The sequence below is a fragment of the Chenopodium quinoa genome, unplaced genomic scaffold (assembly GCF_001683475.1).
Source record: "Chenopodium quinoa cultivar QQ74 unplaced genomic scaffold, ASM168347v1, whole genome shotgun sequence".
NCBI classification, from domain to species: domain Eukaryota; kingdom Viridiplantae; phylum Streptophyta; class Magnoliopsida; order Caryophyllales; family Amaranthaceae; genus Chenopodium; species Chenopodium quinoa.
The window spans coordinates 474,815-500,401 of NW_018745013.1; the positions used below are offsets into that span (position 1 = coordinate 474,815).

At 34.9% G+C, this 25,587-nt stretch overlaps 2 protein-coding genes across 2 annotated transcripts; both read left to right on the plus strand.

Moving 5' to 3' along the window:
* Positions 1–294: 294 nt before the first annotated feature.
* Positions 295–13,227, plus strand: LOC110708197 (DNA repair protein recA homolog 1, chloroplastic). The gene is made up of 13 exons (XM_021886284.1): positions 295–593; positions 2,789–2,880; positions 3,154–3,229; positions 5,496–5,558; positions 5,706–5,835; positions 8,176–8,261; positions 8,363–8,488; positions 9,087–9,191; positions 9,284–9,340; positions 10,937–10,999; positions 11,089–11,165; positions 11,596–11,668; positions 12,645–13,227. The coding sequence occupies exons 1-13, from the start codon at positions 396–398 to the stop codon at positions 12,750–12,752; spliced, it is 1,254 nt and encodes a 417-aa protein (XP_021741976.1). The 5' UTR covers positions 295–395; the 3' UTR covers positions 12,753–13,227.
* Positions 13,228–19,161: 5,934 nt separating this feature from the next.
* LOC110708182 lies at positions 19,162–21,249 on the plus strand. Its single transcript, XM_021886269.1, has 2 exons — positions 19,162–19,470; positions 20,902–21,249. The coding sequence occupies exons 1-2, from the start codon at positions 19,162–19,164 to the stop codon at positions 21,247–21,249; spliced, it is 657 nt and encodes a 218-aa protein (XP_021741961.1).
* The last annotated feature ends 4,338 nt before the right edge of the window (positions 21,250–25,587 follow it).

Here is a 25,587-nt window from a genome sequence, read left to right on the forward strand (position 1 = left end):
GCTACGGTAGTGGCTTCCAACCTGGGCGCCGACACCACTGCACGACCACCTCTTTCAGATGCCGTTACGTACACCGTGAATTTTAACGGTGCTTTACCTCGTTTTCCGTCGACGACGACGTACCTCCGACGTCCCCCGCATCTCCGGCCTGCCCTCCGGTCTCCCCCAACGAGCCAGTACGGCTCCACATTTTTTAGATCGAGATTTGTTCAATTTTAAAAAATGGGCATAATTGTCATACCAAGTCTAGTTTGTGGGCTTTATATGAAAATTTGCGGGCGATGTTTAACAAATCTTGTAGGCACACCGCACACTAGGCAAAGGCAATATGCGTAAGCTTGCTTGAAAATTTTCCATTGCCTCAACTTCCCTCCTCGGCTTACTTCCATCCTTCAATGGATTTGTTGAAGCTGCGACCAACTCTGCAATGTTTTCCTAGAATATTAAATCCATCAACTCTTCATAAAACTCAATTCTATACCCAACGTTTTTCTGTACAATCTGCTGTAAAAAATTTCAGGGTTTTTTCTGAACTTAATGGCAAATTAAATGGTGCTCTTTCTGGTGATAATGACCCTCGTTTCATCGATCGTGTATGCTTCTTTTCCCTTCTACTTTTTTCTGCATTTCATCTTTTTGGATAATTGGGTTTTTTGGGAAAATTATGGAATTTCAATGGAAGTTCAAAATTTTCCCATTCTTCATTGAGGGTTATGTATTATGCATAGAGTTTTCTGTAAAGTTGTAATTGTGGGTTTTATGTTTTGGAGCTTGTTAATATGAGTAATTTATTTTTCTTGGGTTTAAGCTAAAAAACTCTTTTGGCTTATGGTGTGTGCTGTGAAATTAAGATGTGATTTTGTTTTGCAAGTGATATAATTTGTGCCAGAATGAATATGACTATTTGTTATTGTTCTTAATGCATTGAATGTCGTGTGATGTTGGCAATCTTGGCATTTAGTTCCTAGCAATCATAATTTGTGCTATAATGAATATCATGTTCCACTTTGATTTTGGTTTAAGGAAATGAAAAGAAAGAGAGGGGAACAAGTTCCCTTTTTTGAATAAGAGGTCAGGGGAAATAAGAGGAGGGAGAGGGAGGGAACCATTTCCCTTCCCTCTTCTATAACCTAAATGAACTCCATCTTCCCCTTCCCCTTGCTTTCCCCCCTCCTATCTTGCTATCCAAACAAAGTGTTCCTGTTGGTGGATATCGAGTTAAGGAACTGTTTGGTATGGCCATTAAGCAACATTCTTTGCGGGTATTAGACCCTTATGGTTTGATGTTATATGACTAGGTTTCTATATTTTTCATTCCAGTGATATATTTTCTAGCATTTACACCATGTTTGGATGATAATTCTTAAGGGAAAGGGAGGGGAAGGAAAAGGAGGAAAGAGAAAGGGATGGGAGGGGAGGGAAAAAGTAACCTTCCATTTTCCTTCTAAATCTTTCCAACAATGGAGGGATTTGGTTTAAATTGGGAAGGAGAATGGATCGCTCCATTTCCTTTCCCTCCCCTTGCCCTATGTCTTATTCAAATAAGGAAATTATTCCCTCACTTTCCCTTTCCTCCCTTACACTCCAAATATTCCTGTCTAAACATAGTGCTACCATTTTGGTTACTTAGTCTGAAGGTGGTTTATGATTGCGTCTTCGATGCCCCTCTTGTCTAGTGCGTGGTGCCAAGTTGATTATTGACTCAACAATTGTTCCAAGCAATCCGCCTTTTAGTAGGTCCATTGGTTGATTTATTATTGAATTGCATTAGATTACCATGGTCATTTGATTGTGGTGTGTACTTATGTTAGAAAGCACAACTCCTTTTATCCCATTACTTCAGTTTTATTAGCTCAGGTTTTTCATTTTAGTCAACTTTCTGTATTAGACACTTAACATAAGACGGAGTAAATAGCAAGCAAATTTCTCTAGGTTATGTGCCTTCATGGTTTGACTTTTTATCAGTCATCTATTGTGTAGCCTTACTTTTCAGTTGTTTAGTTTTAAGGTGGTCTATTATTGCATCTTATATGTCTCTCTTGTCTCGTACATGGTGCCTAGTGAATCATCAAGCTTTTGTCAAAAGTTGTTCTGAGAAATCCACATATAAGTTGGTCCACTGTCTGATTTTCCATTAAATTGCTGTTGTTTATCATGTTCATACCTTTGGTGTGTACTCTTGTTGAAAAGTGCAGCTCCTTATATCCCATTACTCAATTTTTAAGCTCTTACTAACATTTGGATGCTTTGAATTTTGTGTAAAACAGGAAAATTTATACTCTACTTATACATGTATATCAAAGTATCCCAGCCATATTGTCCAGATTTCAAATTTGCTCTTAAAACTATCTTTTTATCTTTTAGTTAAGGAAATTCCCATGTCAAACTCTTGTATACATTCTCCAGTCTGATGCTAGTGTCAATATCCAATCATATTACATTGTTAGGTATTTTGTATCTATATCAAAAGGCTGTAAACCTCATGTAATTCGCTGAATTGCCCTGGTTTTGATTGCATTTTAGTTTTCAAAGTAATTTACTCCATGAATTTTGCTTAGGTAAAGTTGGAAATATTATAGCAGTTATGCTCTCCACATATCTTTTGGTTGAGGTCTACTAAACATGTTAGATAGGATGTGATGAATCTCTAGTGTAGATCTTGTTTATTATCATATGCATATTTCCATATTTCGTATAACAAAATCATCAGTCATATTACATTAGTTTTACAGAATAATTATGGCTTTTTATACAATCTCTAGTTAGATAGCGTTGTGTTCACTTTCAGCAAAAGGCATTAGAAGTGGCAATGAACGACATAAACAGCTCTTTTGGAAAAGGAAGTGTTACAAGATTGGGCAGTGCTGGTGGAGCTTTGGTGTATGTATACGTATTTCTCTGTTTTATTTCCTACTTTCTATTACATTGTAAAATCATATTGGTGGCTCCATGGCTGTGTCTTGACCTTTATTTAAGTGGATTGATGAGAGTAGGGAGTACAATCCATGGATGTGAAGATGGCCACCTAAGAAGTCTGACTCAATACTTTCTATAAATGAAATTTAGTTATGTATTACAGTTTCCTTCATTATCCCAGATCTAGGTAGGAGATTGATTAATGCCGTTTCTTGAATTTTATTTTATTCTATGAAGTGAAACCTTTCCAAGTGGGTGCTTGACATTGGACTTTGCTCTTGGTGGAGGTCTTCCAAAAGGGAGAATTGTAGAGGTATTGTATTCTTGCTCACTTCATTGAGCTCCTTAGAATTAATTTTGTAAGAGGATCATCAGTCTATGAATTTGTGTTTTGCAAAATTCATGCTATGATAGCTATGCCCTTTTTTTTTTTTCTCTGTGAATTGGTTTTTAGTCAGTGACCTTATTGTTCAAGGGCTTTGCCCCTTTAAGCTTCTGTACTTTTCCTTAGGTGGAATGCTTAATAGATATACTAGTTAATTGGTGTAGTATGGTTTTACTTTTGTTAATTTAGTGGTTATCTTTTGTGGCCTTCTGATTATTGTATATTATTTATTTTATTTTTTCTTGCGAGCTTACTGCTTCATGTCTTTTGAATCTCCTTGAGGTAGCATTGAATAATCATTAATTAGAATGCTGATTCTTAAGATATTGCTACTAATAATTATGAAGTATTGGTCTTTTAACTTGTGCTTCATTGACAATATTATAAACTTTCCCATTGTTGAGCAACTCATGGAGCAATTTCATGCTAAGCTACACAACATCTATCCTTGCATACATATATTGATTGACATGACATGGACACATGATGGATATTTATGTCGGATTCTTCATTTTTCTCATGAAATACTTTTCCTGTAAAACATATATTAGAGACAGGGGAAGGGATGTGGAACCTGCTCGTGAATGACAATAATGGATGGCTGAGGGAAGAAAGTAGTTATGTAGGTAAAGAAGGTAGCAAGGCTATCATTCACTGTGACGTTAATGATGTGACTCATGTGAGGGGAAAATTGATTGACAACTAACTATCATGGGTAAAAAACATGTAGATTTGGTGGACAATGGCTCCAATGAAAGACTCGGGGAGGGGATTGGAGAGAGCTACAACTTTTAGATCTAGAACTTGTGTTTCAGGTGTAAGAAAATAAGAATATTAAGAATTAAGTGGGGTGGGGAGTACATAGTGGGATAATATCATTATAGTTAGAAAGTTAGAACTTAGAATATTAAACTTGGTCATGTTTGTCCTTACAATTAATTGCTTGTTACCTTTGGAGAGACTGTTTTTTCCAATGTTTAAAGAGGATCAGGTTTGTCTGTCAATTAATTATACAACAGTGGTGTACAGTTTATGGGAAGGGAACGGAGAAGATACTTTGGTGAATAATACAAGAATGTATTGTTGGACTGTAATGCCCATATTTATTCTAGAGTTGTAGTCTGACATGAATTATTATCCGACAAAGTAATGCCGTTTGCGTCATGATGGACCAAGGCTTTGGCTTTCAATGATTACTCACTTGGAGAATATGGAGGAATAGGGCTAATTTGTAAAGTCCTTGTTTTCTTTGTGATTACATCTTAGTACCTCTTATTTTTTTTTTATTTTTTTTTTTTTAAAAAAGACTGCCAAATCCTATCCAATTTACTCATTTATATGCAGATCTGTTAAGAAAACTGTAATATTTCACATTAAAGAATAAAAATGCAAAACTTTTCACAATGGTTTTACTTTTCTTTGAAAAGTATTTGATTTCATTCATGATCTCAATCTAAACCTTAAAATTCTAATATAAAGTTTGATACTTTGGACACGATACATGAAAAGAGACAAGTCCCTTTGATCCTCTTTATAAACTTTTAAAAGCCCCCTTTTTTCTAGTGGGATGGAGGGTGTATATTTAATAAATGACTTGTCTTTAAATTTGGGTCGAATTCTATTTCTGTTACTATATATTGGATCTTGACGAATCAGACACTTGGGCATGTGCTGTATCTGATACCTGTACCCAAGTTCAGGTAAGTTGGTAATAAAAAATTCTGTGTAGTTTTTTCTTCCAACATTGATGTTTGCTTTGATGCAACTAATTGGATATTTGGATCAGAAAAGTTGATTGGGTCTTTGCACTTAGAAGGACGATTTCCATGTAAAAAGTTCAGTATCTTAAAACATAGAAAAAACCTTTTGATTTTGATTAGATTCCTTATTCGTTTTAGATGTGTTTGCAATCTGCCTCTCTGATTTCAGACTGAAACCTTGTATTGGGAAACACCTCTCTACTTAAACGGATCTCAGAAAGAACCTGCTCCTTTATTTCTTTTTCTGCCTTTTGCATTATCTTTTTTTTCTTTCTTTTTTTCATAGGAAAAATTTAGATTACCAAGAGTATTAAAAACTACGTAGCTTTTATAGTGATAAAAATGCGGTTGGAAATTAATTTTTGAAGAAATAGAGATAAATTTTGTTTTTGTTTGTTATTGAATACCTTTTAATATCTGTGGTTTATTCCCAGGTATATGGACCTGAAAGTAGTGGGAAGACGACACTTGCTTTACATGCAATTGCAGAAATTCAGGTGGCATATGAGTTTCTTATAATTTTCAATTCAAATTATAATTTATGGGACAGAGCACATGTTACAAGCTATTCAGGATATTGATTTATTTATTTTATTTATTTATCTATTTGTTTATTTTTATTTTATTTTATTTGTATTTTTCAGAAGCTGGGAGGAAACGCAATGCTTGTTGATGCAGAGCATGCATTTGATGCAGCATATTCTAAGTCTTTGGGAGTTGATGTTGAAAATTTAATTGTTTGCCAGCCTGATAATGGGGAGATGGCATTAGAGAGTAAGATATTGCATCCCAAAATACCAATTGTCACCTCTTATTATTGTGTTCCTTGGAGAAGCATTGTGTATGAGTTTTGGTTGATAGGTCAAGTCTAGAAGTGCATTCAGCTTCTGCCTAAATATTCATTAATATCTCTTGCTTAGTAAATAAGGAAGCAATTGCCTTAACAAGACACGGCCAAGACTCTGGTTACCCTGATTTGCTACCTCCTCTAGCTTTGTAATGATTTCTGCCTTTCTTTTCTAACACTTATAGTTTAAGTGTAAAACACAAAAGATTGAACCTTGAGAAATCTTAATTATGGAGTTACACTTAAAACTTCTAGGATTATAATTTTAGTAGGTTTGAGAAATTAACATGTCTTGAATTTTCTTGTTATAAACAGTGTAGATTTTTAATGCTTCCATTTTCTCATCATACCAGTTATTTATCTTTGGGATGGTTGGTACTTTTTTGGGATCTTATACTAGGGTTTATATTGTTGGTCTACTCTACAATTTATTAACTCAATATGTATTTATATGCATATTTCTCAATTGGAAATTCTCTCTTTAAAATGCAATTATATGATCTAAACAAATTAAGATGGCAACTCAACACCATAAATAGTGATTTTTGAAATTCAAAGGAGATGTAATAATTTACTTATGTCATTTATTGAGGAATCAATCCTTGTTTCTTGTTGAGCTGGAATATGCTATAGATGATGACTAAGTGGTTCAGTGAAGTATGGCAATTAAATATGCACAATTGCATATACGAATGAGTGTGGCAATAAGAAGCGTATGAGACAATGGCCCTTGGTGGCACTAGTGCAAGGTTGGGGATAATATTTAGGGTCTTTTGATGTTATGCCACTCTATGTGTTATGGCCTAAACTTGGTTGTTGGATAGGATAACCCAATGATGATAGGGCCAGGGCTTAGCATAATGGGCTCTTAATGGATATGGCCTTTAATGGATAAGACCCTTGTTGGGTAGGGTCAATATAAGACCAAAATGTTTTATCCAATTTAATAGACAAAATAGATAAAGAAAGTAGATATCAATCAATCAATCAAAGCCTTAATCCCATCAGTGGGGTCGGCTACATGAACTTAAAGTGATTATTTCGTGTAGTCATCAACATAAATCTTCCTCCTCCAAACCGGTGCACCCTCGGGGTGATAATGTAAAAAAAATTACATAAATATTTTCGTATTCATATATACTAAATAATGGCCTTGTCCAATATTTATTTTAATTAATAGTTTGTTGGCTGGCCCATTATTGATTCTCGACCCGCATTGGCCTGATCCGCTGTTGGCCCTATAAAATATGACCGTCTTTGATCCAACCCGCAATTGACCTGCACCGACCCTGACGTGCCCAAATAACCGGGTCTAGTGTGGCCCAAAGACAAAAGGTGGTTACTTATTGGTTTGCATATTATTCAAAGATCACTTTGTGAGAAAGCACTAACTACCCTTCCTTTTTTATCTTGTAACTCTATGGCCTAAAGATGTTGAATCCTTAAAATTTTGATGACAACGTATAAGGTAATAAATTTAACGGTTTTTTACCATATACCCTCGAGTTTTTTTGTTTATTCACCATATACCCTTAAACTTTTTTAAATTCATCATAAACCCCCGAGTTTTCACAAAAATACACCATATACCCTTGATAGTTAATGATTGCTGTGTTCGTTTGTCATTAGGGTTCATTATGACCCAAAACCACCCTAAATACATTCCCCTGCCCCTGAAACCACCATATTCCTTTTTTCCACCCCTAAAAACCACCCCAAATTTTCTTTTCTCATCCTCAAAATCAATCATACGGATATAGTTATGGAGACTGGAGTGATTTCGGGGGTTGGAGAAAGGAGAGGAGTGGTTTCAGGGATGGGGGAGAGAGATTTAAGGTGATTTCGATGCATAATTAACCAAATTCCACTCATATTGTTGTCATTAGGGGTATATGCTGAATTTTTATTACAACTCAGGGGTATATAATGAAAAAACCGTAAATTTAAACAAGTTTTGGTTTATGTTAGTATAACTTTGTGAGAACAATAGTTATATTTTCCTGGAAATTATTGTCCATGGAGTCATTTCCCGAAAAATGTTTACCTTCCATACAAATGGAGCCTTAGGTTCTTTCAGGTTTGTGTTCTCTTCTAGGAAAAATTTTGTTTTAACTTTAAGTTTTGTATGGCTTTATCTAACTGTACAATGCTCTGTTTTTGCCTTGCTTTGGAAATTTAAGTCTTTGATGGTCCCTTAAGTGCTGAATGGAGGTAATACTGTTTTGATTTGTATCATTTGTAACATAATCGACTTCTCTTTGCTGCAGTTGCAGATCGCATGTGCAGATCTGGTGCAATAGACCTGATTTGTATAGATTCTGTTTCAGCCCTCACTCCTCGAGCTGAAATAGAGGTATATTTTATTTCTTGCTCACCATCTTCGTGTGGTTTTTAGTTTATTACTGCAGAGTGCCGAATTTTCTGTATGACTTTTCATCTTTCTTATTTTTTTAGGGAGAGATTGGAATGCAGCAAATGGGCTTGCAGGCACGCCTTATGAGCCAAGCTTTACGTAAAATGTCTGGAAATGCATCAAAAGCAGGCTGTACTCTCATTTTTTTGAATCAGATACGACACAAGGTATTTGATAAGATTGGTTTTTGCCACTTTTTATGGACATCTTATAGACATTATACAATCTGTCAATTGGCGTTAATTTATGGAAAGACTGTCAATCTTGATAATTTGAGGGGTTTTTTTTGTTGTTGTGTGTGCGAACTTACAAAGTTACAATACATATGCAACGAAGTCAATAACCAATAGTCACCAATAGCAAGGGAAAATGGGATAATTCAATTGATTTTATGATGAAATTGCAGCTTTGGTTGTACCACTGCACTGTCCTCCACCAATACATCACTATGCTGTAGTTCTCTTTTCAAACTAGTTTCTGATGCAAATAATCTCGTTGTAATCACTGGATAAGGTTGCACCATTTGTCTCATGAGGCTATGATTAGGCCTGTCAAGGTTGGATCCTAATAGAGCTTCTAAGCTCTAAAGACAGGTGCACCTTACATGTGGTTTATTATTATTATTATTATTATTATTATTATTATTATTATTATTATTATTATTATTATTATTATTATTATTATTATTATTATTATCTGTGTATACTGTTGTAGTCAACAATCACTTATGTTCTCAGGCAATTTTTTTGTTTTGAAAATTTTAAGATTGGCGTGTATTATGGAAATCCTGAAGTGACTAGTGGTGGAATTGCCTTGAAGTTCTTTGCATCACTTCGCCTTGAGATACGTTCTATTGGCAAAGTTAAATCTGTAAGAATTTCCCCTCTATATCTATTCAGACATTCTACTAAATTATGTCTAGTATGGAAATACAGAGCCCTTCTTATAAATTCCTCTTACAGGTCAAAGGAGATGAAGATATTGGGTTACGGGTCCGTGTTAGGGTGCAAAAGAGCAAGGTAAATTTCTCAAGTCCTTCGATTTTTAAACCTTCTTTTCATCTGATCATATAAACCAAAATCACTATAAAGAGGGAATACAAGCATCAGAGAGGTTGCAGATTAATCACCAAAACATTTTTATGAGGTGTCGAAAACTTATAGTTCTATGACTTCAACTGAAATTCTGAAACAACTTGGGCACATCAAGCTGAAGTTAGTCCACTGAGAAGCATTCCTTAGGTCACTTAAAAGAATTCTGGGAGTAGGTTTGCCATTCTTAAATTCTTGATAAGAGGAGCCAGTAAGGATGTGTAGAAGAGGCTGTGTTACAACTTCTTTTCTTCATTCTTCTTGTTATTTGTTCAATTTTCTCTTTCTCCCCTCTCTAAAAGCAGCCTTTGTTGAGTGTGTAAAAGCTGCTGTTTCATGACACTCTTGCCCTGTACTTATTCCACGTTTTGGCTCCTGGGATCTCTTACCTCCTGAAGCACCTCATGTTTTCAAACAAAGAGCTGAAGCATTGGAACTTGGTTCTTGGCACTTGGTACCTGTACTTCTTGATGATATAAATCATGCGGCATATATTTGCCATGTATAGTGAAACATATAATTTCGAAATAAGCCCCAGTAAGAACCTCCTAGCATCATGTGTTAACCTGACTGGCCTTAGTTTCTTTAGTTCTAGTCCAGCAACTCCTACAAAAATTTTGTCAGCAGAAGTAAAAGCATCATATGTGTAAATAAACGTAAAATTTATGGTTGTTTCCTATAAAATTCAAACTTATCTTCTCAGAAATCTTGTCGTGCAAAACTACTATATGTTGACCCCTTGATATACAAACTCACTAGTATCATAGTGTAAGCAGTTATTTATTTATTTTATTACCATTACCAGTCTAAGCCCATGCAATGCACCTGACTAACAGAATGAAGAACAAATATACTTTTGTTGCATCGCCTTTTGTCTTCAAGATAACCTTAAATTTACAGGTTGTATAATTTATGATAAATTGATCTTATTTGAAGCTGGAGCTCTTTCCAATGGTATGAAGATTATGAAATTTGGAATTATGTAGAAACACGATTTCTTAATTTACATATTATGGTCATCTTCAATTCCGACTTTTATTTACGTTATTTATTTTCTAATTTTTTTTTAAATAATTGTGACATAGCAATCATATGTGACACTTCCAATGTTCCGGAAAAGGCCTCCTGCATATGTATATGTATTTGATTTATTTGTTTCTAATTTTATAAAATTTAAATTCTCGAGTTAACTACATAGTATCTCTTGGTTTCTCCATTCTCTATTCATTATTCCAGCATAATTATAATAGAAAAGGAAAGGTAAGCTGCTTTATGAAGCTCTAAAACATTGAAGATCCTTTTCAAGCAACTTCATCTCAGCTACTAATTTTTCTTGATTTGCGACTAATGTAATGCAAAAGGATGAACACTGTTCTTTGTATGTTCAAGTTGGGTATATCTATTATCTGGATGTCAATGAATTTAATTCTTCCAGATACATGTTTTAAAGTAGCTAAGATTTATTTTTTTCTGCTGGAAGATTTTGAACAAGTGATCTTCTGAACATTTGTGCATTTGTTACAGGTGTCAAGGCCATACAAACAAGCTGAGTTTGAGATTATATTTGGTGAGGGCGTGAGTAAGTTGGTTAGTATCACAATAATATTTCTCCCACTATTTTTGTCATACAAAGATATGTGCAAATTATTGTATTTTTGACGATCTTGATTATGCAGGGTTGCATTTTGGATTGTGCCGAAATATTAGATGTTGTGGCAAAGAAGGGTTCATGGTATAGCTACAGGGATCAAAGGTGCAGCCACATTGCAATCTGAAGCTCATCTATTGCTCTTTAGTTTAGCTCAACCTTTTGAGTAGTACAGTGTTTGTTTAATTTTAATTGAACTCAAATCAAGCCAATTTATAGCCAAGTTAAAGTTACCTTCATTTGTGCTGTAAGTAATTTCTGATGATTAGCTAATTGAGGATACAAATTTAAAAATTAATTGGTCCATCATTGTAGACTTTAGGTTGATCAAATTTCGAAGAAGACACAATGATTGTTTTACAAACATGTTTTACATTTGAATTATGTTAAACGTTACAAAAAATAAGCAGTTCACTAGACATGCAACATTTTACTGATTGAATGAACTTCTTGGAGGTAATAAAAATGTAAATTGTCTTAATTATGGATGGTTTATGATTTGCTGACTACCTGATTACTGACATTTTTGCAAAAGATTGGGACAAGGAAGAGACAGAGCTTTGCAATTCTTGAGGGAGAACCCTCAGTTGTCTGATGAGATTGAGCAGGTTTGTTTCCTAGTACCATATTCACTACATATTGTCTGTGCTTCTTTTTTGCTTGTTCTCTGAAGTTGAGGAGGATATAAAACTTGCCATCTGGAGTCCTTATGACAGTGGATGTTAAAAATCCACGTCTAAAGAAAATTCAGATTAAGTTTTAGTTTGTCTTTTGGTTACTTGATGCTGTCATTCCTTAAGTGTATTATGATATTCACTGCTGGGATTTACATGTTTTCTTCAGCTTGATTACCTTTTGACTATTATTTTCCCTTGGCAGATGAATATTTTCAAAATTTCCATCTACCATAGAGTAGTTCTTATAAATTTTGCAACAATTTATGAAATCTTTACTTTGGATTAGGATTTTTCAATCTTGTTTCATTTCTGCGAACAGTGTGTTGAGCGCTTGAGCCTTATGGCTCACTGAGGTGCTAAGGATCCTTCTGCGTCTTTTTGGGCCTCAGTGCACTTCATTGAATAAGTATATAAAATTTTGGTGAAATATAAAAGCTGTGCGCCTCTGCTGTGCGTCGTTGAGATTGCTTTGCCTAGCCCCAAAAAAATTGCTTCAACGCTATTACCTTGATGCCTCAGCACCTAGGCATGTCTTTTTATGCACTATTTTTTCTTCATTGCACTATAGTTGTAGATTATGTAGAATCACCTCTGAGTATGTTAGGGCATCTGAAGAGCCTTGTAATATTTGAATTCGATGTTTAAAAACCTTAAGTTGTCCCTAGGTGATTGTTCTTGAATTCCCAGCTATTTGTGCGCTGTTTATAATATTGTTCATGAAGTTTCTGCCAACCATTTAGTCTTGTTCTCAATTTCACTTTTGCTAATATGAAGCCTGAAATGCATCGTGATCATTCTATTCTCTCTAAACAACACCCACAAAGTACAAATGAGGATAATATTATCTGCTTGGTGGTTTTTTTTTTTCTTTTTGGATGATTGTGCATTATAATTTTGTAATTCGCAGGTTGTTCGGCCTTTGATGGCTGAGGGGATTGTTCAGGCAAGCCCTTTTAACGCAAGAAACGCAACCTTGCCACAGCAGGAGGAAGAATTTTTTGAAGAGGTGCAATGACACGAGATGAAGAACCATTTGGCATTCATTGACATCATACCCAAAGAAATTTTGAAACACAACAATTCTACCTTAACTGCAGAACCCAAGAAGGTTAGACAATTAAATGCCATTCCTACTGCAACGGCCGTTTAAGGTCAAAGAATGGTTTTGGTTTGATTTTCTAGTTGTTCCGCTGCATCCAATAGCGACTCAGTTCTCAAACCAAGACTCTAGCCGTCTAGCATCATTGATCAGGAATGAACTATACACAAGGATCAAAGAATATATTCGATGGATATAATGTAATTATGTGATGTAGGGTGTGGTTGTAGTATTTAGTTATTAGTGTACATGTCGGTTTTGTTGTGTAACATTAAAACTCAATTTTTTGTCTGAAGATTGAGTTGAATCATTGCAAAGATTACTGTATTTGGGTCATTTGGCAATGCGACATTGATTTAAAAAGAAATGCAATGCCTAGGGCCGAGCAAAACTATCTAAAAATCCGATAATTCGATCCGCATCCGATCCGAAAATTATGGATATCCGATCCGAGGATCGGATATCCGATATTAAAAAGTCGGATATCAAATATCCGAAAAAAATTCGGATACCGGAAATTGGATCGGATATCCGATTAAAAATCTGAAGAAATCACTCATTACTCCGATATTACAGTACTCCATATTAATTTTTACATCATATAAAAACTACCAAACCCTAACAATTGAGTCCCCACGCCCCCACCCGCCTCTCTTTCTCTTCTCTTTCTCTCTCTCTAGCTTTCTCAGATTCTCTCTCCTTTCCTCATCTCAAATTCTCAAGCAATTAAATCTCAATTTTCTCAGATCTCCTCAACCAAGACAACCATTCAAGTATTCAACCCTAACTTTCTCTCTCCTCTCCTCACCTCACTCTCAACCTATCAGATCTCAGGTTCTCATTCGGCCTTCACGCCCGGCTTAGCACCTCATCGAGTCGGTATGTTTTCACTCCATTAGCTGCTCACCGTCGTCAAAGATGGTTCTTAACCTTCGGGAGTTCCACTAATTAAACACCATTACAATTAGAACCATTGCGAGTTCGCGAAGGTGGAGCGTCATTTGGTTGATTATAATTTGGTGAATTTGATTTTTTTTATTTATTATTATTTAGAATTTGAAGGTTCTAGATCAGTCTGAATGTATTTTACTAAAAGAAGTTGTATTTTGATGTACTTTAAGAATTGAATTACCAGTTCTCTAATGGAAAATATTGTGTTATGTGAAATTGCATTAGGATATCATTACATATTTGCCTTTAAAAATAAATTATTTTTTCCATTACATTAGTATTTACCAAATTATTAAAACTTAAAGGGTTGGTGTTTCAAAAAAAAAAAAAAAAAAAAAATTCAGGTACTGGATATCCGAACTATCCGATCCGAAATTTTCGGATATCCGGTTATCGGGAATCTGAAAAATTTCAGATCGGATACAAATATCAAATAACTAGTTTTTCAGATACGAATATCCGATCCATGCTCACCCCTAATACCTAGTTTGTTCCAATAATTAAATTGAATAATTTACGTTCTCTTGACATGCATTCTAGATTATGTATGTTTCTGGCATCTTGATTGATGATGACATAATTGCATCCTCTTGCAATGTTCTATATATTGGACATTATGTTTATAAAAAAAAGGGAAGGTGAAAAAAAAAAAAAAAAAAAAAACATAAGTTGTCAGGTGTTTCCATCCGATCAAGATACTAACGGAAGCCGATTGATGTCAAACTTGGACTCATTTCCTGCTATCCCATGCTACATATTCAACGGTTGGATTATAACTTTGTGCACAGGTTGTTGGTAAGTTCTATTTAGCCCTTATCTCTCCATAGTTGAGTTATCCACTTGTTAAGAATGTATATGGAGAATATTTTGTTCCAAACATGGTTTGGTGTTAGAGCCTCTAACATTGTTTAGAGAAAGATAATTTGGTGTACGTTTATTTTTATTGATTAGTGGAAGAGCTTACGTACGTGTGGGTTTTTCCCAAATTTGGTTTCCCGTATATCTTGGTGTGCTTTATTGTATTGCATTTGGGCTATTTAGAATTGCTTGTTATTGTCCATATTGTGTTTGCTCAAGTTTGGTAGTGTTTGCCCATTTTACAACACATTAGAGAAAAAGAGATTGTTTTACTTCCGCTATGATTCTGTATTGTGTGTGCATCTTTCCTGACAAAGTGGTATGGAGCCTAGGTTTTATTGTTGTATTTTTTGTGTTGTTGAAGAATGCATGAAAAGGGTGTGCATGGAATGATTTACTTAAATTCTAGTAATTACTCAATATGGAAACCAGGGATGGAAGGTATCCTTTATATCAAGGATTTGCATGAACCAACCTTGAATGAGGCTAAACATAGTGGCAAGAATGATGCTTCTTGGAAGTTGTTTATTCAAAAGGTTGTTGGTTTGATTAAGCAATACATTGATCAAAGTGTTTTTCAACATGTAGCAAGTGACACTAGTGCTTATATTAATTTCAACAATCTAAACTTATTTTTATTAAACTAAACTTATTTTCACTGAACTGAACTTATTTTTACTAAACTGATTTTATTTATTTTATATTTTTTTTTATTTTTTTTATTGAATATTATATTTCAAGGTGAAGTAAATAGAGCCTTTTATTAATATGATTATAAGACGGTCAATTCGAGGGTAACTTTAACAATTTTTATGGAAACTTTAATCCCTTTAAGGGTAACTTGTAATTTCTAATTGATACATGCTATGAAGACTAATATGATTAATTTAATACATTATAAGTGTTTTTAAGGGTAAAATTTATGTTACAAAAATGGTAACTTTTGTAGTATATATAGGTAATTTAACCTGTCTTACAATAACTTAATAAAAGTCTGCCTTAATTAAGAATTTGTGAAAATAATTAATAAGCAACTTTAATTTAACCAAAGAATGATGAAACAAATTTACGTTAAGTTCATTTTTTAAAAATTATATTATATATTTTTGATGAAACAAAATTTACTTCCTCATTGCATCCTTTGGTATGGACACAAGATTTAAGAAAAATTGTAAAAAATAGAGTATGTCAAAAGTGCTCGTATGAAAAAAAAAAAAAACAAAAAATAAATGTGAGATAGAAAAGGTGGGATAATAATAATTGTTACTTTGTTATCGCATGTAAACAAGAGTAAGTATGAAATTTTGAGTGTGAACACACCAAAAAGTGAAAAAAAATCATGCCAAATAAGGAAATTGTGCAATCAACATGCAAACTTCCAAAAAGAAAATTAGTGCAATATAACAAAAACGGAGCAATTAAACAAAGAAGAGTGTATTACTATATATTGATCAAACATTATAAAACGGAGAGAATAATAAATATGAATTTTTTCAAAAAAAAAATAAAATAAAAAGGAATATGAATATTCCAGAATAATAAGCTTGGTATCACTCATCTTATGTTTGCAGATGACCTCTTGATGTTTTGTAGAGCCGATCTTTTGTCTGCAAACATGCTTTTTCAAGCTTTCAATAAATTCTCTTGTTCTTCTGGGTTTGGAGGCTAATTTGGACAAGAGTAATGTTTATTTTGGGGGTGTTGATTTGTTCACTCAGCAGCAAATTATTGATAATTTGAAAATTCCCAAGGGTTCCTTCCCCTTTAGGAATCTTGGTGTCCCTCTTGCTACAAAGAAGCTTTCTTATGTTGATTGCAAGCCTCTCATTGAGAGAGTGATCTCCAGAGCCAAATCTTGGACTGTTGGAACAACAAGTGTGTAGTGTGTGAATTTTGTGAAAAAACTCAAAGTCCCACATTGGTGGGAAATGAGAGTTTTACTCTCTTTATAATATAGAGAGTGGGCTAAAGGGGTGTGGCCCTTGGGCTATCCACATTTTGTGGAGAGGGAGGACCTATATGGTAAACCATATATCACACACACGCGCGCCGAACCGAGCCGAGTCGGGCTGGGCTGGGTCGGGTCGGGTTTGGGTTTGGGTTATTAAACAAACTTAATTTTTGTTACCGGTTTGATTAATATTCAGTTACAAAACGTTTTACTGTTTTGGTTTAAATTTTTCCGTTACATTGCTTGATTCTCGTTGCTGTTTTACTGCTAAACGTTGCACCGTTACACTGATTTAATGCCTTGATTCTTGCTTAACGGATACACTAATTGCAGTAAACGTTGCTAATCTTTCTCCCGTTTTCATGCTTAAGCTGTTACGTATCTTTACCTATAAAAGGACGGTTCCAGCTTTGTTTTTAAATACACGAAAAAAATACAGAAAACCACTTTGCAAAATATATTTTCTCTTCCTCTCAAAACAGTCGAGCAGTTTCTTTCTGATTTTCTGGTGTTTCGTTGTCCGGTGGTTCGGTGCAAAACCGCCGGTATTTTATACTTGTGAAAGACTGTTTTATCCTGGGGGCATCCGGTTTGGTACGAGCTGCTTGCACAAGTTTGAGGCAGTGCCGCGAATGTTCTAAAGAGAGAGACATAGTCCGCGACTCAGTCTTATTCTCGGTAACATTGTTCTTACTATTTTATTTGTGCAATTCCGTTTATAACAATTTTAGAACAATCGTTTCTGCCTTCGTGAACACTATGTCTACCGAAGAAATGACTATGTCTGCTGACCTTAACAAGCCCTTTCGTTTTGAGGGCGCTCACTTTAAAAGATGGAAACAGAAAATGCAATTTTTCTTAACTGTCAAAAAGGTTAATTCTGCCTTAACAGCCCCTCGGCCATTTATTCCTGATAATGCTCCTGAAGATGAATTAGCTTACTTGAATAGTGAAATCGAAACCTGGAATGAAACTGATTTCATGTGCAAAAACTATATACTTAATGGTCTGTCTGATAACCTCTATGACTATTATAATATGGAAAATACTGCTAAGGATTTGTGGGATGCCCTACAAAAAAAGTATGATACTGAAGAAGCAGGTGCCAAAAAGTATGCTGTCAGTAGGTACCTAAAATTCCAGATGACTGATGATAAGTCCGTGGAAGTGCAGTCTCACGACCTTCAGAAAATTGCCCATGAGATAATTTCCGAAGGTATGGCCCTTGATGAACAATTTCAAATTGCTATTATTATTGACAAGCTGCCTCCTTCCTAGAAAGATTTCAAAAATAATCTCAGGCATAAGACTAAGGAATTCTCCTTAGAGAGTTTGATCACTCGGCTACGTATAGAAGAAGAATCCAGAAAACAGGATCTAAAGGAAGAGATTTTACAAATCTCTGCTAATAATGCTCCTAGGCGATCTGCTGCAGTACTTAAACCTGCTGGTAAGAATTTCAAACCTCAGAACCGGAAGAATAACTTCAATAAACCGAATGTTCAAAAGAACAATGGAAGACAACAGTCTCAACCCCCTAAGAATGGTACTGGTCAATTTCTGTGCTATCGGTGTGGAAAACCAGGCCATATGGCACGAAAGTGCAGGAACATGCCTAACCCTGTGCCTGCGCAGGCTAGCATGATTGAAGAGCCTTTTGTGGCTATGATTACTGAGATCAACCTTACTGGTGGATCAGATGGGTGGTGGATATACACTGGTGCCACACGCCATGTCTGTTATGATCGTCGAATGTTTAAAACATACACTGAAAAGACCGATGATAAGAAAGTACTGTTGGGTGATTCCCATTCCACTAACATTGCTGGTGTTGGAAATGTTGAGTTGAAGTTTACTTCTGGCAGGACTCTCATTCTGAAAGATGTGTTACACACTCCGGAAATGAGGAAGAATTTAGTTTCTGGTTTTTTGCTTAATAAGGCTGGTTTTATACAAACCATAGGTTCTGATTTGTTTACTTTAACTAAGAATGGAATATTTGTAGGAAAAGGATATGCTACTGATGGCATGTTTAAACTGAATGTTGAAGTTAATAAAATTTCTAATTCCGCTTATATGTTGTGTTCTACTATTAATGTTTAGCATACTAGACTTTGTCATGTGAACAAAAGACTCATAAAAAATATGAGCAATTTAGGCCTTATTTCAAATATCTCTCTCAATGACTTTGACAAATGTGATTCTTGTAGTCAGGATAAGATTACAAAAACACCTCATAAATCAGTGATTAGAAACTCAGAACCATTAGACTTAATTCATTCGGATATTTGTGAACTAAATGGAACGTTGACCAGAAATGGACAACGATACTTTATCACCTTTATTGATGATTGTTCTGATTATACTTGTATTTATTTGATGAAAAATAAGAGTGATGCTTTTGAAATGTTTAAGTTGTTTATAACAGAGTTTGAGAATCAGTTTAACAAGAAAATAAAAAGATTACGAAGTGATCGTGGAACTGAGTATGATACTGATGCTTTTGTAGAATTTTATAATTCACATGGTATCATACATGAAAGGACAACTCCTTATTCCCCAGAAATGAATGGAAAGGCTGAAAGGAAAAACAGGACCTTTACAGATTTAGTAGTTGCTATTTCCTTATATTCTGGTGCTGCTGATCATTGGTGGGGTGAAATTCTACTAACTGTTTGTTATGTCTTAAACCGTATTCCAAAGACTAAGAGTAAGGTTTCTCCCTATGAAATACTTCGTAATAAACGACCTAACATTTCTTATTTCAGAACTTGGGGTTGTCTAGCATATGTTAGGATTCCTGATCCTAAAAGAGTTAAATTAGCTAGTAGAGCTTATGAATGTGTATTCATTGGATATGCTATTAACAGTAAGGCATATAGATTCTTTGATTTAAATGCTCGTGTAATTATTGAATCTAATGATGTTGATTTTTATGAGGACAGGTTTCCTTTTAAATCTAGAAATAGTGGGGGTTCGTCCACCTCTATTATTCCTAAAGTCAGGTCTAACTCACAAGAATTGGATGCTGAACCCGAACTAAGAAAGAGCAAGCGGGCTAGAGTAGCAAAAGACTTCGGCCCAGACTTTGTAGTTCTTAATGTAGAGGAGGATCCTTCTACCCTCCAATAAGCTCTAACCTCAGTTGATGCAGATTTATGGCAAGAAGCCGTGAACGATGAAATGAACTCACTTGAGTCTAATCAAACTTGGCATCTAACTGAGTTTCCACCAGGCTGCAAGTCAATTGGTTGCAAATGGGTCCTAAAAAGAAAGCTGAAAGTTGATGGGACCGTTGATAAGTTCAAAGCCCGTTTGGTAGCTAAAGGCTACAGACAGAGGGAGAATGTTGATTTCTTTGATACCTATTCACCTGTAACTAGAGTAACATCTATTAGAGTACTAATATCTCTTGCTTCTGTTTTTAATCTTGTAGTACATCAGATGGATGTAAAGACTGCATTCTTGAACGGTGAATTGGAAGAAGAAATCTACATGGATCAACCGGAAGGATTCGTTGTTCAAGGAAAAGAGCATCTGGTATGTAAGCTAGATAAATCTCTTTATGGTCTCAAACAAGCACCTAAACAATGGCATGAAAAATTTGATAACTTAGTCATCTCACATGGTTTTAAGATAAATGGTAGTGACAAATGCATATATGTAAAATTTGAGAATGACATATGCACTATAATTTGTCTATATGTGGATGACTTGTTAATTTTTGGCTCGAACATTCATGCTGTGAATGATGTAAAGCTATTGTTGAATGCTGAGTTTGACATGAAAGACCTAGGAGAGGCTAATGTAATCCTTGGAATTAAGATTACTAGGACAAAAAATGGAGTTTCTTTGGATCAATCTCATAAAATTGAGAAAATCCTAAAGAAATATGGTTACTTTGACTGTAAACCTGCTAATACACCTTATGACTCCAGTGTTAAATTATTTAAGAACACTGGTGATGCCGTAAGGCAATCTGATTATGCGAGCATCATTGGCAGCCTTCGGTATGCCACTGATTGTACTAGACCCGACATTGCCTATGTCGTGGGATTGTTAGGCAGGTTTACTAGTTGTCCTGGTAATGAGCATTGGCATGCTATTGAAAGGGTCATGAGATACCTTAAGAGGAACATGAACCTAGGGTTGCATTATGAAAGGTTTCCAGCTGTACTAGAAGGCTATAGTGATGCTGACTGGAACACCTTATCAGATGACTCTAAGGCTACTAGTGGATATATTTTTTCTATAGCCGGTGGAGCTGTATCTTGGAAGTCTAAGAAACAGACTATTTTGGCTCAGTCCACCATGGAGTCAGAAATGATAGCACTAGCTACGGCTAGTGAAGAAGCAGGTTGGTTAAGAGGCCTGCTAGGTGAAATTCCCCTATGGGAAAAGCCATTACCGGCTGTCTTGATCCATTGCGATAGTACCGCGGCTATTGCAAAAGTTCAGAACCGTTATTACAACGGTAAGAGACGACAAATACGTCGTAAGCACAACACTGTGAGAGAATATCTCTCTATCGGAGCTGTTAGAGTGGATCACGTACGCACTGAGAATAACTTGGCTGATCCTTTGACGAAAGGATTAGCTAGGGAGAAAGTCCATTTTTCCTCTAAGAAAATGGGACTATTGCCATTGAAATGAACCACAATAATGGTAACCCAACCTATGAACTGGAGATCCCAAGAAATAGGTTCAAAGGGTAATAACAAGTTATGGTGTGATATGAGTTGAATATGTTCAAAAGACATAATTTCCTGAAGCGATCAAGGATGAGTTAATAGGAACTCTTAATGAAATCTATACTCCAATTTGGAGTGGAGTACCAAGCTACAGGAGTACTCTTGATAGATTCACCTATGTGAATGTGGAAGTTAGGCCGCTTCCTATGAAATGTGTGGCAGCATTTCTAGAGCATTCACTACACTGGGATAGACGTGCATGGCCGAAATAGCACGGGTCTAGAACAACACCAAGAGTAGGTTGTGTGTGGTACTTTGTCAGAGATAGGGTTCAAAACTTCGAGTCACCCTTGTTGAATCTGAATCGTACTCACTACGTAGAAGTTCAAGTTGAAAAACACTTCTGTTTATGCGCAACCTATATATGTATGGATTCTGCTCGAAAATGTTTTCAAAAAATTCAAGTGGGGGATTGTTGGAACAACAAGTGTGTAGTGTGTGAATTTTGTGAAAAAACTCAAAGTCCCACATTGGTGGGAAATGAGAGTTTTACTCTCTTTATAATATAGAGAGTGGGCTAAAGGGGTGTGGCCCTTGGGCTACCCACATTTTGTGGAGAGGGAGGACCTATATGGTAAACCATATATCACACACACGCGCGCCGAACCGAGCCGAGCCGGGCTGGGCTGGGTCGGGTCGGGTCGGGTTTGGGTTATTAAACAAACTTAATTTTTGTTACCGGTTTGATTAATATTCAGTTACAAAACGTTTTACTGTTTTGGTTTAAATTTTACCGTTACATTGCTTGATTCTCGTTGCTGTTTTACTGCTAAACGTTGCACCGTTACACTGATTTAATGCCTTGATTCTTGCTTAACGGATACACTAATTGCAGTAAACGTTGCTAATCTTTCTCCCGTTTTCATGCTTAAGCTGTTACGTATCTTTACCTATAAAAGGACGGTTCCAGCTTTGTTTTTAAATACACGAAAAAAATACAGAAAACCACTTTGCAAAATATATTTTCTCTTCCTCTCAAAACAGTCGAGCAGTTTCTTTCTGATTTTCTGGTGTTTCGTTGTCCGGTGGTTCGGTGCAAAACCGCCGGTATTTTATACTTGTGAAAGACTGTTTTATCCTGGGGGCATCCGGTTTGGTACGAGCTGCTTGCACAAGTTTGAGGCAGTGCCGCGAATGTTCTAAAGAGAGCGACATAGTCCGCGACTCAGTCTTATTCTCGGTAACATTGTTCTTACTATTTTATTTGTGCAATTCCGTTTATAACATGGACTACTCGGTTTCTGTCTTATGCAGGAAGACTTCAGTTGATTAAAGTGATTTTGCTAAGCCTTCAGTCTTATTGGAGCCAGATTTTTATCATCCCAAAAAAAGCTATCAAGGAAATTCAGAAGTTTTGTAGGCTGTTTCTTTGGACTGGAGGTATTGAGATGTCAAAGAAAGCCTTGGTTTCTTGGCATAATCTTTGTCTTCCTAGGGTAGCTGTTGGTTGGAATGTGAAGGATATGGAGCTTTGGAATAAAGCTGCTGTCTGTAAGCTCTTATGGGCTATTTCCGGCAAAAAAGATAAATTGTGGGTAAGGTGGGTGGATGCTTACTATGTTCGAGGTAAAGATTTGTCTGAGGCTAGTCAGGCCAATATGTCTTGGGCTTTAAAGAATATTTTTGGCTGCCTGCAAGAGGTTATTAATGTTGGAGGTTGGAGCTGCTTTCTAAAAAATGGTACCTTTTCTATTAGGACAACGTATCAATATCTTCATGGTGCTCATGGTAAGGTTAATTGGAGTAGAGTGCTCTGTAATAACCAGGCTTCCCCCCTAGTCTGTTTATTACATGGCTAACTATTTGTAACAGGTTGCCTACTCTTGATAGGCTTTCTGTTTGGGGCATTACCTCTGCTACCTTGTGCAAATTATGTGGCTCTGACCACCTGTTTTTTCAATGTAGCTTCTCCTCTCAGGTATGGTCTGCTGTTCTGCAGTCTTTGAACTTTCAGAGAGGCCCTAATTTCTTTGCTGCTGAGTTGCAATGGGCTATTAAGTGTGGGAAGCATAGGCTCTACTTGATGTTCTTTCTGGAATGTTTATATTCAATTTGGATATTGAGGAATGAGATTGCTTTTTAACAAAGATACAGGACTGCTGCTGCTTTGTTGAGGGAAGTCTATTTTAGAGTTGCTTGTCGTTGTAATGAGAGTCAAAGGAATTTTCTTATTGTAGGATGATGTTTCAGGCTTGTTTGTTTGTTTGGTTGCTAGCTGTTGCTAGTTTTTGGTGTTTCGGTTTTGCTCTTGGTGATTAATAAAATTTTCTTTAATTGCCAAAAAAAAAAAAAAAAAAAAAAAAAGTCAACTATTAATAATACAGTGAATGACACATTTAAATTAAATCAACTAGTATTATATGTGTGACACACCAAGTTAGATATACGAGTAGAATGAAATTAGCGAATTATTTACTTCCATATATAGGGTACTTCTACGATATCTATCGTTCTATGAGAGGAAACAAATCATATATATATCACTTAACAATAATTTTAGAATATAATCCCTCATTAATTATGGACAATAATTATTTATAGGTTATTTAATTTTTTTTAAAAATTTTTCAAGCTTTGACATATTTCAATGTAATTTCCAAAAAGTTGTTTAAATTTTTATTTATATATGATATGATGTTTATGATAAAAATTAATTTTCTTGACGATTGTAACAATTTTTTCAGCCAATTTTTTCTCACCGAAAAAATAGTAGAGCGAGATGTGGAAATCCTTTTGGTTAATTATGATTCTCATAATTATTGCTTCAGGTATTATCTTCAACTCTTCCATTCAAGAATCATATCATTGCTTTGTTGTTGTTGTTGTGTATACATTGCTCAAAATACATTTATAAACATGTCACAAAAAACTACTTCGTGTTAGTTTAATGAAAGATTTGAATTTTACACTGAAATTTTCCGCAAAATACAAGTTGATCTTGTTGATCAATTTATTTTTTCAATCAAAGGGGTAAAAGTGTCTTTTCCATCATTAAAGCTTAGGTAAAAGTGACTTTTCCATCATTAAACCTGGGTCAAAATGGTAATAGCATATGTTTGGTAAGGGTAAAAGTGTATTTTTCATCATTAAACCTGGGGCAAAATAGTAATAGCATGTGGCTACTGTTTACGTTACTGTTCATGTTATTTACAATTTTGCCATTTTGATTTGTTTGGTAAATTGATCAAGAAGATCAACTGGGGCGGCCTCGAAATTTTCATCTTAAATAAGTATACTCCCTTGTCTTTGTCTTACTATAACTACAAGTAGTATTAGTATAATGAAAGATTTGAGCTATTGCATATTATATATTGAAGATACATTGAAGTTAATATTTATTCTTAAAATCATTATTTTTTCTTGAGAAAATTATCCACTATAGGGAATTAAAATATCAAGTATTCCTTGTCAAAAAAAAAAAAAAAAAATCAAGTATTCATATTCAATTTCATGTAAGAATGGACACATTGGTAAATGATAACTACTCGTACTTTATTTTTGTGAATATAATTAAAAAAAAATTAATTTTGCAAAAAAAATAAAATTATCATTGTTAAAAAAAACAACAAAATTACCTAGTACAGTTGTTATTTTCTTCCCCTTAAAAAAAGTTCTGTATTTCACGAGTAGTCGTTTGTCTAATTATATGGGAGTAAAACATGTAATTTATTGCATTAATGTATTATTGAAATAAAAATCAGAATTCAAAGCATAGAATCTAACGATTTAACTATTTATGTATGACCATATGATTCAAATTACGATTCTACTTGGTTTTACATACTTTTCTTAAATAATGAAAACATTATAAATTTAAAATATGCCTATGATTTTATAATTCGATTCTAAATTTGAACTAATTACATTAATATTTTGTATAGAGAAAGCAAGCATGAACATGATGATGGTGGAAGGAAAAGATTGTGTGGAATATTTCCCATGGATTACACCTGTTTGCGATCATGATAAAGTACTTGATGCTCCTTGTAAAGATGAGTGTTACAAGAGACATGGAGTTGCTGCTTCTGTGCAATGTTTTATACCAATTGAACCACCAGTTATTTGGTGTGAGTGCGATTATCCATGTTAATTAGTATGAATTTTGATGTTTAAACTTAAGGGAAATAATTTTATTATATGAACAACACAATATTATAAAGGTTTTATTATTGCATTTTTTAATGGAAGTATGTAATTTGTCTTTGTTATCGAAGCTTTGATCTGTACTTTTTTTTTTCTT

Bases quoted from the DNA above. Each gene is read 5' to 3' on its own strand.
- LOC110708197 (XM_021886284.1), top strand. From the start codon at position 396: ATGGATTTGTTGAAGCTGCGACCAACTCTGCAATGTTTTCCTAGAATA. The intron at 11,000-11,088 runs GTTAGTATCACA...TTGATTATGCAG, and splicing joins GTGAGGGCGTGAGTAAGTTG to GGTTGCATTTTGGATTGTGC. The intron at 11,669-12,644 runs GTTTGTTTCCTA...TGTAATTCGCAG, and splicing joins TGTCTGATGAGATTGAGCAG to GTTGTTCGGCCTTTGATGGC.
- LOC110708182 (XM_021886269.1), top strand. From the start codon at position 19,162: ATGAATGGAAAGGCTGAAAGGAAAAACAGGACCTTTACAGATTTAGTA. The intron at 19,471-20,901 runs GCATATAGATTC...ATTTTGGCTCAG, and splicing joins GATATGCTATTAACAGTAAG to TCCACCATGGAGTCAGAAAT.